The 12,564-nt window shown below is 36.8% G+C and overlaps 1 protein-coding gene across 1 annotated transcript in view; it reads left to right on the top strand.

Annotated features, from left to right (window-relative positions):
- Positions 1-12,564, top strand: part of LOC135982590 (protein eyes shut homolog) — a 497,350-nt gene that overhangs the window by 226,013 nt on the left and 258,773 nt on the right. The window contains exons 12-14 of the mRNA XM_065589961.1: positions 5,907-6,003; positions 6,324-6,431; positions 7,944-8,089. Of these exons, the coding sequence (XP_065446033.1) occupies positions 5,907-6,003; positions 6,324-6,431; positions 7,944-8,089 (351 nt within the window). The remainder of the gene's footprint in view (positions 1-5,906; positions 6,004-6,323; positions 6,432-7,943; positions 8,090-12,564) is intronic.

Here is a 12,564-nt window from a genome sequence, read left to right as displayed (position 1 = left end):
GTTGTATATGAGACACACAAACTCTAGGTACCATATAGTAGCAAAAAAAGAACCATGCAAGCAAATTAACCGGGTAATCTTTTGAGATTCAGTGATTTCCTTTCTATGTCCTATTTGTGCATATTCCAATAAGATTAAGCATTGTTTTAGTCACAGGTAGTGCTGTTGGTGTCTTTCTAATTCTCCTCATAGGAGAAATAGTTTACATATAGTATTTTAAATAAAATGTTCTGTTGTATTTTAAAAAGAAAGCGGTATGGGATTTGAACTCTCCTGATTATAAGAGAAATGTGGGCATAATGTTGTGCTGCTCTGTTTTCATAATTTTCTCAGAGAACATTTGTCTTGAATGAATAAAAAAGTCTTATTATCTTGAGCTCTGATTCAGACTGGTACTGTGCTGACTTCATAAATTATACATATATTGTAGCATAGATGCATGGAAATTACACCTGGAATAAAGTAAAATAGAGCTGCCTGTAACTTTCAACTTCTACTTTTAAATATAAGTACCACTTTTTAGACTTGAGTTAAAGCGGTATCTGAAATGTACAATAAAATTTGCCAATCTGGATATTATTTTTTTTTAATTAAATCAGGTAAAGTATTTAAAAACAATAGAGCAGGAACAAAGTCAACAAAGTTCGCTTCTCTCTCTCTCTCTCTCTCTCTCTCTCTCTCTCTCTTTCTCATTTTTTTATCTGTCAAAAATATATATGGTTAACCCCCCCCATTGTCTTTTATCTTATCACCTGTTCCCCCTGATATTTAAAGGCCAAACTTATTTATTCCAGAGAGAGAACTCAACAGTTTGGGATTTCATCATACAGTAGCCCCACTGACATTTTGTAATGAAACCTATGTTTCTGTGTTGTGTAGCATAATTAATAAAGTAATGTATGTGCAGTATGCATTCTACGTTGATTTGCTTTTACAATGACTATGCTTAGCCATGGGTTGGAGAAGACCGTGATGGTTTTGGTGGAATTTGAGCCTAAATGCAGTGTTATATGTACAACACTCAACCTCAATTAGCATAGAAATGATTGCAGAACATCTTCATCAGGTGGGGAAGGCTGAAGGGAGCAAGGTTTGGATAACTCACTCCATTTTCATTTTTATGTATATCCTTTACAGCTATAGAAATACCACAAATAAAAGTGAAACTATTACATAAAATACTTTTACTGGTTTTAGAAAATTCACTTTGGTTGCATTGCATATACTTTATATTTGACTGCATTCAAAAAATACAAGCTACCTCAGCACATTGTGGTTACATCTTTTAGTTATTTCAAGTGTTAAACATTTTTACTTTCTTTTTCTGTGTACTACTTTTCAGCAAAGTCTAATTTCCCTAGCCCATTGGCATAGGCTGTTAGTCTGTAACAGAACTCAGTCTCAGAAATGTCAAACATAATGAATAAAGGAAAATCACAAAAGAGAAAGTTGGCCACAGACACTCCTATGGGTCCCAGTCTCACAGGCTCTTCATGTTCTTCCAATTCATCAACCAAACCTGAGATAAAGAGACAAGCTGCCACCTCTTCTGTTGCTGTTCAAAGTCATTGGGGTATCATGTATCAAAAGAAAAACTCCTGAAGAACAACATACTGTCAGTGTCTGCTGGCTACCTGATATAACCAATCACACTATTGAACAATAATATCGAACTGTGAAGGCAAGCCCCACTTTCCAGTCTTTTCACCTTTCTTTTTTCACTAGCAAACTACATGGAAATAATAGAAAAGGGTTCAAACTATAAAATTCAGATCTTCATCCGGGTTTCTTTCACCCCAAAATTCAAGAGTATTTGGATCCGGGCCAGTTCAAGATCATTCCAGAAATCTATATAACTCTCAGTATTTCTGTTGCTACTTTAATGAAGTTGTTTGTTATAGGACTTGTGTAAGAGCAATGCATTGTTTTGGGGATTTTAGTCCCTGTGCTCAGGCAGTGCAACTCCTTTAAGCAGTTTTGATGGCACGTGTCACACAAACAAGAATGAAGCAGTTGGTATGTACTTAAAACCTCTAAAATTCCAGACAAAAGCTCCTTCAGAATCATATAGGGAATCTGGTAGTGCTCATAATCTGATAAGATAAGATCAAAAGAGCATGGATAGGCTTGAGGTTAAGGCATTGGACTTGGACACAGGAGATCTGGGTTAATTTTCCAACTCTGTCATTGCTCTTCCTATGTGACCTTAAGCAAGTCACTTAGCCCTCAATTCAGCAAAATCCTTAAGCACATATTTCATATAAGTACCTAGATAGCTAAAGTTAGGGTGACCAGATGTCCTGTTTTTAAAGGGACAGTCCCGTTTTTGGGGACTTTTTTTTATATAGGCGCCTATTACCTCCCCCACCCCCTGACCCATTTTTTCACAGTTGCTATCTGGTAACCCTAGCTAAAGTTAGATCAAGACCAAATGTTTATTCATCAGACAAAGCAGGAAATAAGCACTAAGAGAGATTTGTTTCTATATTACCTTTATTAAAGAGAAGTCTGTGTCACGGACTTCTAGAAAAAAAATGACAAGAAATAATCCCCATGCATTTTCTATAGCCTTGATTTGTGAAATACATCAGGTAATATATTGCTTCTCCTGCCCACTCAGTATTGGTGGTGCAGACTGCATAGTTAGTGAAATCATTAGCATAACTTATTTATATAATATTTCATAAATGTCATTTTCATGAACTTCATTATGAATTTCAGTCCCATTTAGGATGGAAGACACCTGCTATAAACATGTAATTTAAAGGTCTAGTATACATGTACAGATAGGATCTGAGTGGTCATGATCAAGAGGTTGAGGTGAGGAATGGAAAAGAACATTGCCAGTGTTTCACTCCTTCTCCATTTTTCCCTGCCTCCTTAGAATTCCTGAGAATGAGAAAGTTATTGTGGCCTGAAAGAGTCTGTGAATGGGTAAATCCTTACTCCATCCTCAACACAACATGCAGATTTGAGTTAATCTCTGAAATTACCCCTCTTCCTGGGGTTTGGCTTTATTTGAAACTCCGAACAAATACTTTTGAGTATAAATTTCTTCTCTGATCTTGGATGGCCCTAGAGTTGTCCTCATAACTCTTTATTTTCCTCTCCCTAGAGCATCACTCCCAACTCCTTTATATTCAGAACTGCTTTTGCCACAAGGAGTCAACAGGATATTAGCAGCTTTATGAAGGGTTCAAAGACCTGCCAAGAGGTTGGATTAACAAAAGAACACTTACAAACAAAAGAGAAACACCTGTCTTCTGCTGCAAGAAGTAGCACGGCACAAAATTGTGATGAGGAAAGTAATGACTAGGTCACACTGTACCAAATAGGAAATCCACAATGGCTGCAGTGTGAGCTAGAGGTTAAATCATGGAACTACAGCTGACCTGGAGTCCATTCAGATTCTGTCACTAGCTCACTATGTGACCTTGGTCAAGGGCTTTAACTTTTCAGTAATTGAGTTTCTCCAGCTATAAAAGGCAGATAATACTGTCTACCCATCTTTAGGAAGTACTTTGAAATCCTCTATCATTAAATTACTTTTTTTTTAAATCACAGATATTCACTTTTAGACTGATATTGAAATATAATACAGTCTCAAACAATGCTTTCAGCACATTTCTGAAAACAACAGACCTCTGAGTTGTCAGTGGTTATTTTCTTAATTATTATAATTCCATTTCTGATATTATAATGGTGCTCTAATGCATTTTGATAGACACCATAACAGCTCTGGAGTCATTCTGATGCCAATGGTCATGTGTGTGTAAGTACTGTTGCGATGTGACTCTTTCGCTACAATGGCATAGTTTGAGCATCGTAATGGAGTCATTACAATATCAACTGAAGTGTACAGGTTCCACATGTGCAAGTCACGCACCATGTAGCTACATTAACAGTATAATGATGCAGCTATTACAAATTTAATTAAATGGGAGCACCATTGTTATGTGAATCTCATATCATAGTGACATGTCAATGATGTTAGTATGGGAACAACATGTTAATAAAAACTTATAACCATGACAGCATGAGGATGTAGGGAGCAAGAAAATATTAAATATGTTGTTATACAATTAAGCCTGCAAAAAGGACAATCTTTATCAGGCACACTCTTGTCTTGATTGGCCCAAATTATTTCTAAATCTGTTCAATACAGTTCTGCTCCATCTTATTACGAGGGCACTTCTGCTCAGCAACTCACTCTGTTGTTTGTTTGTATATTGGTTCCTGTTGCTTGAAAGCTGTTTTATGCTAAAATAAATTTAAAGCAAATTAAACACAAACTACTACACTAATTTAGGGTTATGACATGAAATCTCACAAAAAAGACGATTCTAAGTTAAAGTTATTATGCTAAATATTTTTTTTAAATGTTGTCAGTTTTGTGGTAGGTGCCGGGCATGCCAAATACACAATAAAAGGAATATATCAGCATACACATAACTTTACTTTACTTTATTTCATCTGTTGCCTACTGTAGATCCTTAACTTCCATTTGTCATTTCCATGCACCATGATAACCTGTAGAAAACCATTCAATGTTATAAACAGGATTTCTTTGTATCTGTTGGCATACTGCAGGCTTTATCGGGGTCTTAGTTGTAGTGAGAATTACAAAGATCCATTGTGCCTAGGTTTTGTAACAACAGCATATGAATCTCTATCATAAACTCCAGCTGGTGGGGAGCAGCTGCAGAAGCAGCCAAAGCAAGGACTCCTGTACTGAGGGATGTGTGTAAAATGGGGCCTAGCTGGGACCAACCCATGCCCAGACACATCCTGAACCATGGAGTACTTGCTGTTTAAAGATAGGCAAAATGTCCAGAAGTATAGATATTATGACACCCCCTGAGAGCTGAATTGTTATCTAGAAGTGAAAGCAGATGACTTTTAGTCAGAACTACTGAGTTTGGTTCATACTTCCACCACTGACTCAATCTGTGTCCTTGGACAAGTCAATTAACCCACTGTGCCTCAGGTTAACAATCTGCAACAATCTTTAACTTGCTATACCTTCCTCAGAGGGGCAAAATGTTAATATTTGTAAAGTGTGTTGAGTTGTTTGTGTGAGAGGTGCTACATAATAATCGAATCCAAAACCCCACTAACTATGGAAAGATTATCACTGGCTTCTTTGGGCTTTGGATCAGGCCTTAATTGCAGAAAGTTCTATTATGGCTACTAGATGCAACACTTCAGTATTAGTCATTATTATGCCTTTGTGAGTTTATATCTCCATCTGTATCATTTTAACACAGTTTTGTGTTTAACAAAATTATTATTTAATGCTACAATTTAAGATGTAGTATATGTTACAGTAAATTAAACTTTCTGGTGAATCATTTTGTATATATTCTCTTTCTCCCTCTTTCATTAGTTTGAAAAAGAATTGTCATGTATTATGATGTGTTTACATGGGTGACTTCTTATGCAGATAAGAATCATAATGAACTGCTTTCTTTGATGCATTTGAATGTTGAAACCAATTAAACATTTTTCTCATCTGTTGACTGCTTTGAATAAATGTGATCTCTGCAAATTCACTTACACATTAGAATGTATTCATCACAGAACTGTTTTTTTTTCTTTTTGAGATATTCCCACACTTCCTGGTAAAGCATTTTCAAAGCCTTAAAACAGGCTTAATTTCCCAAAAAGATTTAGCAAGGTACTCATTTCTTGCATCTAAATCTGTCTATCTTGTGCATTAAAGTATGATTGGACTTGTTGTATTCTCTGTGGGAAACACTGTCTGTTAAGGCTGAGGGATAAGAAATGCTAGGGGGTTACAAGTTCCATTAAGATGGCGTTCACCTGGGTCTTTGTTATCACTGATCCTGACATTCACACTGTGTAGTAGAGATTGCTGATCCATACCCATATCATTTATATTTCAGGATTTGAAGGTGCTTACTGTGAAATTGACAGCAATGAGTGTATCTCCCATCCATGCCAGAACCAGGGTCACTGTGTAGATGAGGTTAACAGTTACAGGTAAGGATAACTGTTCACACTACAAAGCCATCAGTTATAATGCAGGGCCAAGTTATCATTCAATTTGCCATTCTTTTGGTATTTTGTATGTGTATTGTTGTTCTAATATTTTAATTATCTGGTTTGTCATTCTATAATCAGTTTGTATAAACAGTTTGTATAAACATTATACTGTCTCCAAATTATAACTAAGTTATTTTTCTGATGATCATAGTGATCCAAACATCATATTGAAAAAATCATATTTTTCGTCATTGTTTATTTTATATTTACATTAAAGTGAAACTTTCTGTGCATTCAGTGGACATCTTATTTGCCAGGTGCTCCTGCAGACCTGGATTTTCTGGGACACGATGTGAAGTGGAGATTAATGAATGTTTATCGAGACCCTGCAAAAACAATGGAACCTGCATGGATCTTATAAACAGGTTAGTAACTAGAGCTAAGTGAAAAGATTCACAAACTTTCTTATGAGTAAACTCTACCCATTGGCTTTGCTGGTATTTACAGTGCATGTTGTTTGCAAACATCTGGGGAAGTACAGTTTTGTTCACAGGGATGTTTGCAGGAATCAAAGTAGTCATAGCTATTCACAAGAATAGTTACAATAGAAGGACTCTAGCAGATACTTCGATAAGCTCTTTAAAAATTGCCCAAGAGATTTCTTGTACAGTTGCAAATAACAAGCCATCTTATAAAAATCATGACCGGTTTGTGCTGAGGCACAGCACTGATATAGGACATATAAGTATCTACATAAAAAGATAGATAATTTTGAGCACAGAAAATACTCTCAGTTTAATTAAATCTATGACATCTGATAAGGGAACAGAAAACAACACCATGTCACTTAGTTGGCCAGCCAAACAGTACAGATACCAAATCACAGACAGTGAATACTCACAGCAACCAATTCCCGCAAAATTAATAGCCTAAGGTTTGTTCATGCAAACTACTTCATGGAACGAAGGTGGATATGAAACAGATTGGTAAAAATCACAAGCTGGGTGTAGATAATTTTCAAACAGATATGGGCTAAACTAATGTATTTATCAAACACATTATTGATAGTGATTAATTTGGCTATCTCATTTAATTAGTAACATTTAGGCAAGCTTTTACTTGGCCTTGTATTGGTGTTTGGAATCTTCCCTTTCTCTTTCACTCTTTTTGCAATACTAGGGCCTATTGCAAGGAATGGATATAGGGACTGAAGATTTCTATATTTGGGTTTGTGAAGAAATCTTTCACATGTGTCATATTGTCAGGGAGCTTAGCTGGTGGTGATAAAGTTTGAGTGGCTGTTCTTCTCCTGGAACATACAACAAGGATCCTGTGTTAAGAGGATGTAAGCATAACCCATTAAATCAACTTTTTGCAACGTCTGGGCCATGGAGGAGAAGAAGAAATTGGCTTTGGTGCAACTTGTCCTTTTTCCTTTTCTTCTTCTTTATTTGTTTTTAGTGTAGAGTAAAATTACAAATATGAGTCAGTCAGGTACAATGATTTTATGTTGAGCTATAGTTACAGTGATATCTCTATATTCTCTGCCTTCACACAATGAACTTTTCTGGTATAAACCTTCAATAAAAAATAACATTTAAATGAGAAAGAAGAAACAAACTTTCTGTATGTGGTGTTTGGAGCCAAGACACTGCACAATTAAATGACACACAACAAAATAACCCTAACCATTATGTTGTTCCTCTTAGCTTCAACTACATTTATTGCACACAATTTCCCCACTAATTTAAAAACTGTAAATTGTTCTGTTTACTTCAGAGATATGGAAATGAGAGAAGTCTGTTATTTATTTTACATGGTCGGCGAGATGGGATCACAACTCAAACCCTAAACATCTGGAAAAGTTCACAATGTTTTAACAGATCATATTGTTTGTTTGTATTGATTTATCTTTCATTTTTTCTCCTTTTCCCAAGGTTCCTCTGTAATTGTGCACCTTGGTACTATGGGCCTCTCTGTGAGTTGGATGTAAATGAGTGTGAAACTTTGCCTTGTCTGCATGGAGGCAGCTGCTCCAACAAGCCTGGAGGCTACCAGTGTGTCTGTCCTCCTGGATTCACAGGTATAGTCCCTTCCCTGAATATCAATTGCTGCCACATAGAAACATGTTACCTGCTGTGTTCTGCATTTTAAAATTATTGCATAAGCAATGGCCACAACCGTGTCAAAGAGGAGTGCAGAAAGTTACCTGAGTAGTGGAGGAGAAATCCATGTTAATTCAAATGGGCCTTTGATCCAAGTCTTACTAAGTACCTCAAGTCTTTATTTACATTATTTTGATTTATGGGTTCTTTAACAGTTCAGATATTTAGCTGAAACACATTAGAAAGAAGGTTATATAGTGCAAAAGAAAATCAATATTTTGTGAATTCAGCCAAGAGAAATCACTCATTGTAGATACAGAGTAAGTTTTGTAGGTAGATTCAGATATTGTTTTATTAAAAAAGTGTCAATTTTATCAGAGTTTGACTGTTTTTTTCAGTAGTAAATCCTGATTTATTTTCTATTACAAGATTTATGTTCAAATGCTACAAAGTGAATTTCTCCTTTGGTTCTACAGTGTCAAAGTATTGAGACTTTGACTTCCCTGGCCCATATAGCTGGCATTACTACCTCAGTTATTGATATTGGATTGATATTTGGAATTTATAAAGAAGTAATGATCAATTATTTAACAAGTAGAGTTGTAATGAAATATGTCTAAAATCATTGTGGTATTCACATGTTCCACCAGAAACAAATAATAATATATGGAGATATACCTATCTCATAGAACTGGAAGGGACCCTGAAAGGTCATTGAGTCCAGCCCCCTGCCTTCACTAGCAGGACCAAGTACTGATTTTGCCCCAGATCCCTAAGTGGCCCCCCTCAAGGACTGAACTCACAATCCTGGGTTTAGCAGGTCAATGCTCAAACAACTGAGCTTTCCCTCCTCCCACAATGGCATGGATACTTACTATTTTGGTATCATTTAACATGGAGAAATGTGTATGTTTGTGTGTGTGTGTATAACTCGATATTTTGGCTGTTTTAAAATACTCCATTTTTTGCATATGTGTCACATTATGGGTAGGGTTCTTCCCCACCCAAGCTAAGATGGATACCACATAACATAGCTGATAGAGAGTTACCCTTCCCCAGTACCAAGTACAGGTACAATTTGTGTTAGGGCTGGTTAAAAGGTTGTTGCTGAAACTGTTTTTCGATAGAAAATTGGGTTTTGGCAAAACAAAATTATTTATGAAAAGTTTCTGCTTTCTAGAGAAAGTTTTGATAATTCAAAAAAAAAAAAAAAACACCCAAAACTGAAATATTTTAGTTTTCCATATTTTATCTATCAAAATTTTCCACATAAAATGTTTGATTTAAAAAAAAAATAAAAGGTTTTCATCACAGTTTTCTCCTAGATGAAACCCATTTCCTGAGATATAAGGAAGATATAGAATATTTACTTGGGTGAAAGGATCGGAGAACAAAAATGACTTTTTGACCTGACAAATGCTGCCTTTTATTTTCATCTTCAATATGTATGTGTAATTAGTAATTGAGCAGTTCCTGAATGGTAGAGTTGCTGAGCTGTTTAAAAGTACAAGCATATTCAGAAAACTGGTGTTTGCAGGTATTGTAAACACATTGCTTTTAGTGCATTTGAGTCAATAAAATAATACTGGAGGTTGGATATTTAGAGTACCACACTGGTCATTTTAATTACCTATTTTATATATGTTTTGGAAATTAAGCAAACCATTTCCTAATATACTGAATTATATATCATATTATCTGTGTGTGATAATAGACTTGTATAATATATAGCTTCCAGCATACATAAGATTGAGAGGATGATCTGGGTGTTGAAGTGCAATATAACGGTAATTTTTGTTCTTCACAGAGGTTACTACACTTTATATAAAATCACGTTTTCAATGTCTAAAATGTGATGAGCTTTCTGTATAGAATTCTCTCAGGCTGTTAGTGGATCTGTCTTGTATCATATTATCAATTCGCCTTTAATAGTTTTAGAAGAGAAGGCATCTAAAAAAACCAGCATTGCCTTTGGAGACTAAAGTCTAAAAACCAACATCTCTGGCCCAGCTCCAAGCGAGACAGTTTCATAGTCTGCATCATTCAATATATTGTTTTACATTATTCCTGCAAACTCAGCTGAGAATAGAAATTTCCCTCAGGAGAAAACCAGACCAAAGGACATCTCTTTATTGCCTGCACTATATGGTGCTCAATAATAACTATAGACAAAACTGGAAATAGAGCAGTCTAATTTCGAAATGTATAGTATCACACATTCTTCCTTCAGCTGAGCACATGCCTGGAGACTCCCAGTTTCATACACACACTTACTTGCATTTATTTCATGCAGAAAGTAATATTTACATTTCAGCATGTTAATCATGTTGTTCCTTCCTAATGGATACATTTATGTTGTTTCCCTGTGAAAACTTTAATTTCTAATGTGAGTTGATGTTGTTACTGACTTTTACTTTATATTGCTTGTGACACTTTATGGGAAACACTTCACCAATTGAATACAAAATGTTCCCATTCATCAGTCTGAAGAAACTGATATTGCAAGAAAGACATTTATTATAAGGCAATGAGCAGAGGGAAAAGCACATTTTCCACCATGCAGTATGCTAATGTTCAGAATTGGAAGCAATTTATTGACAGTTCAAGATCTTTTAGATCCATTTTAGCAATTATAATATAAATATGATGATGCATGCCTACTTTCACTACTTTTATTGGTTTTATATCATCTAATTCATAAAAAAGGAAAACATATTGTTTGTGAGAGCACCAACCTTCACAATTTTGGATAATGAAAAAGACACTTTAAAAAGTCAATATGTCAGCATTTTAAAGGCCCTGAATCTATAACAATACAAATAGGAAATATATTTAGCTGATTAAAAAGCAAATACATTTCCATTATCCTCTTCGGAGACTGTTAATATACATATAAATGCATTTTGGGAAGGTCTGGGCATATTAAAAGTGCCTACATTGTAAGTGCAAAGCACTATCAAATAAGATAGTATTGTTCTTTGAGTGATAGTCTGTACCATATTCCACAGTGAGTGATCACACATCTAGTGGGTATGCATTGGGTGAAGATACGTCTCTACCCTCCATGGCATGTGTTGGAACAACATATCTCTCTAGTTAGTTGGTTGGCAGTGTTAGGTAAGTTTAGTCTTCCACTGGGGCTGTCTGGGACTGCCATTTAACAGTGGGACTGGTTTTACATGGCACATCACAAGTCACTGCCCCTTTTGCAAGTCTGTCATGACTCTCAATGATGTCCACATGAGGTGTCAATTCTGCCTTGGCGAGGGGCACATTCTGACTGCTGATCCTTCTCAAAACAGACTCAGCATTCAAGGAAGTCTTATTTGAGGGCCTTCCTTTTAGAGCAGTCCATGTTTCTGGACTTGTACCCCAGGATCCAGACCTCAAGGTCTTTGGAAGACCAGAGGTCGTTGAAGTCTGCACCAAAGATATTTTCAAAAGTGGTCCAAGGTGCCCCCCAAATCTGCCTCAGACCTAAGAAAACACTGGGGCCAGTTGGGCACCAAGTGGAAGTCCTTAGGAGAGAAGATTAATAGAATGCCTTTCCAAGGCTTGGTCACTAAGCTTCATAAGACTGTGAAGCCATCCAATATCAAAAGTGCTTCAAAGAGGAACAAAAGCTACCAGGGCAATGACTAACTAAGATGACCTAGACATGCCGCAGTCTTGTCTTGCACCATTTCAGCCATAGTGCCGTAATTGGTATTAAGATCAGCTAAGCACCCACCAGTACCAGGACCAGCTTCACCTCATGAAGCAGTGAAGTGGCCTGGGGGTTATAATCTTCCCCTCTCAGACCCAGGGAAGCCACCAGGGAAATACCAGCACCATCTCCAGTGCCATCATACAGACTGCTGGCTCCAGTGTCACCCACAGTACCCTGAGGACTGAAACCTTCAATTCCATCAACACCTGGGAGGGCTCCCCCGCTCCTGGAGGAGTGCTACCTGACATCCTCAGACTCAGGGGAGAGCCTGCATATATCTGCAGCCAGATCCCAGGATTCAACAGTATAACCATCCACTCCTGTGGAGAGAAGGGGAACCCAGGCTCAAATAATTATGATGTTGACCCGTATAGGTACTGTGACTACTGGTACCAGCCTCTGTGGCCTCTGGCACCATAGGACTTTAACCTATGGAATATGCAGGTTCCATGGATGCTTCAGTTTGCCATGTATTCAACCTCGCTGGTGTACTCAAGGCACAGAGAATCAGAGAATTGCAGTCCTGGAAGAGACCTCGAGAGGTCTTCTAGTCCAGTCTCCTGCACTCAAGGCAGGACTAAGATTTATCTAGACCATCCCTGACATCTGTTTATCTAACCTGCTCTTAAAAATCTCCAATATTGAAGATTCCACAATGTCCCTATGCAATATATTCCAGTATGTAACCACTCTGACAGCAAGTTTTCATAATGTCCAACCTAAACCACTTTTGCCGCAGTTTAA

The sequence above is a fragment of the Chrysemys picta genome, chromosome 3 (genome assembly GCF_011386835.1).
Source record: "Chrysemys picta bellii isolate R12L10 chromosome 3, ASM1138683v2, whole genome shotgun sequence".
In the NCBI taxonomy this organism is placed as follows: Eukaryota; Metazoa; Chordata; order Testudines; family Emydidae; genus Chrysemys; species Chrysemys picta.
This window is presented reverse-complemented; position numbering and strand designations above follow the sequence as displayed.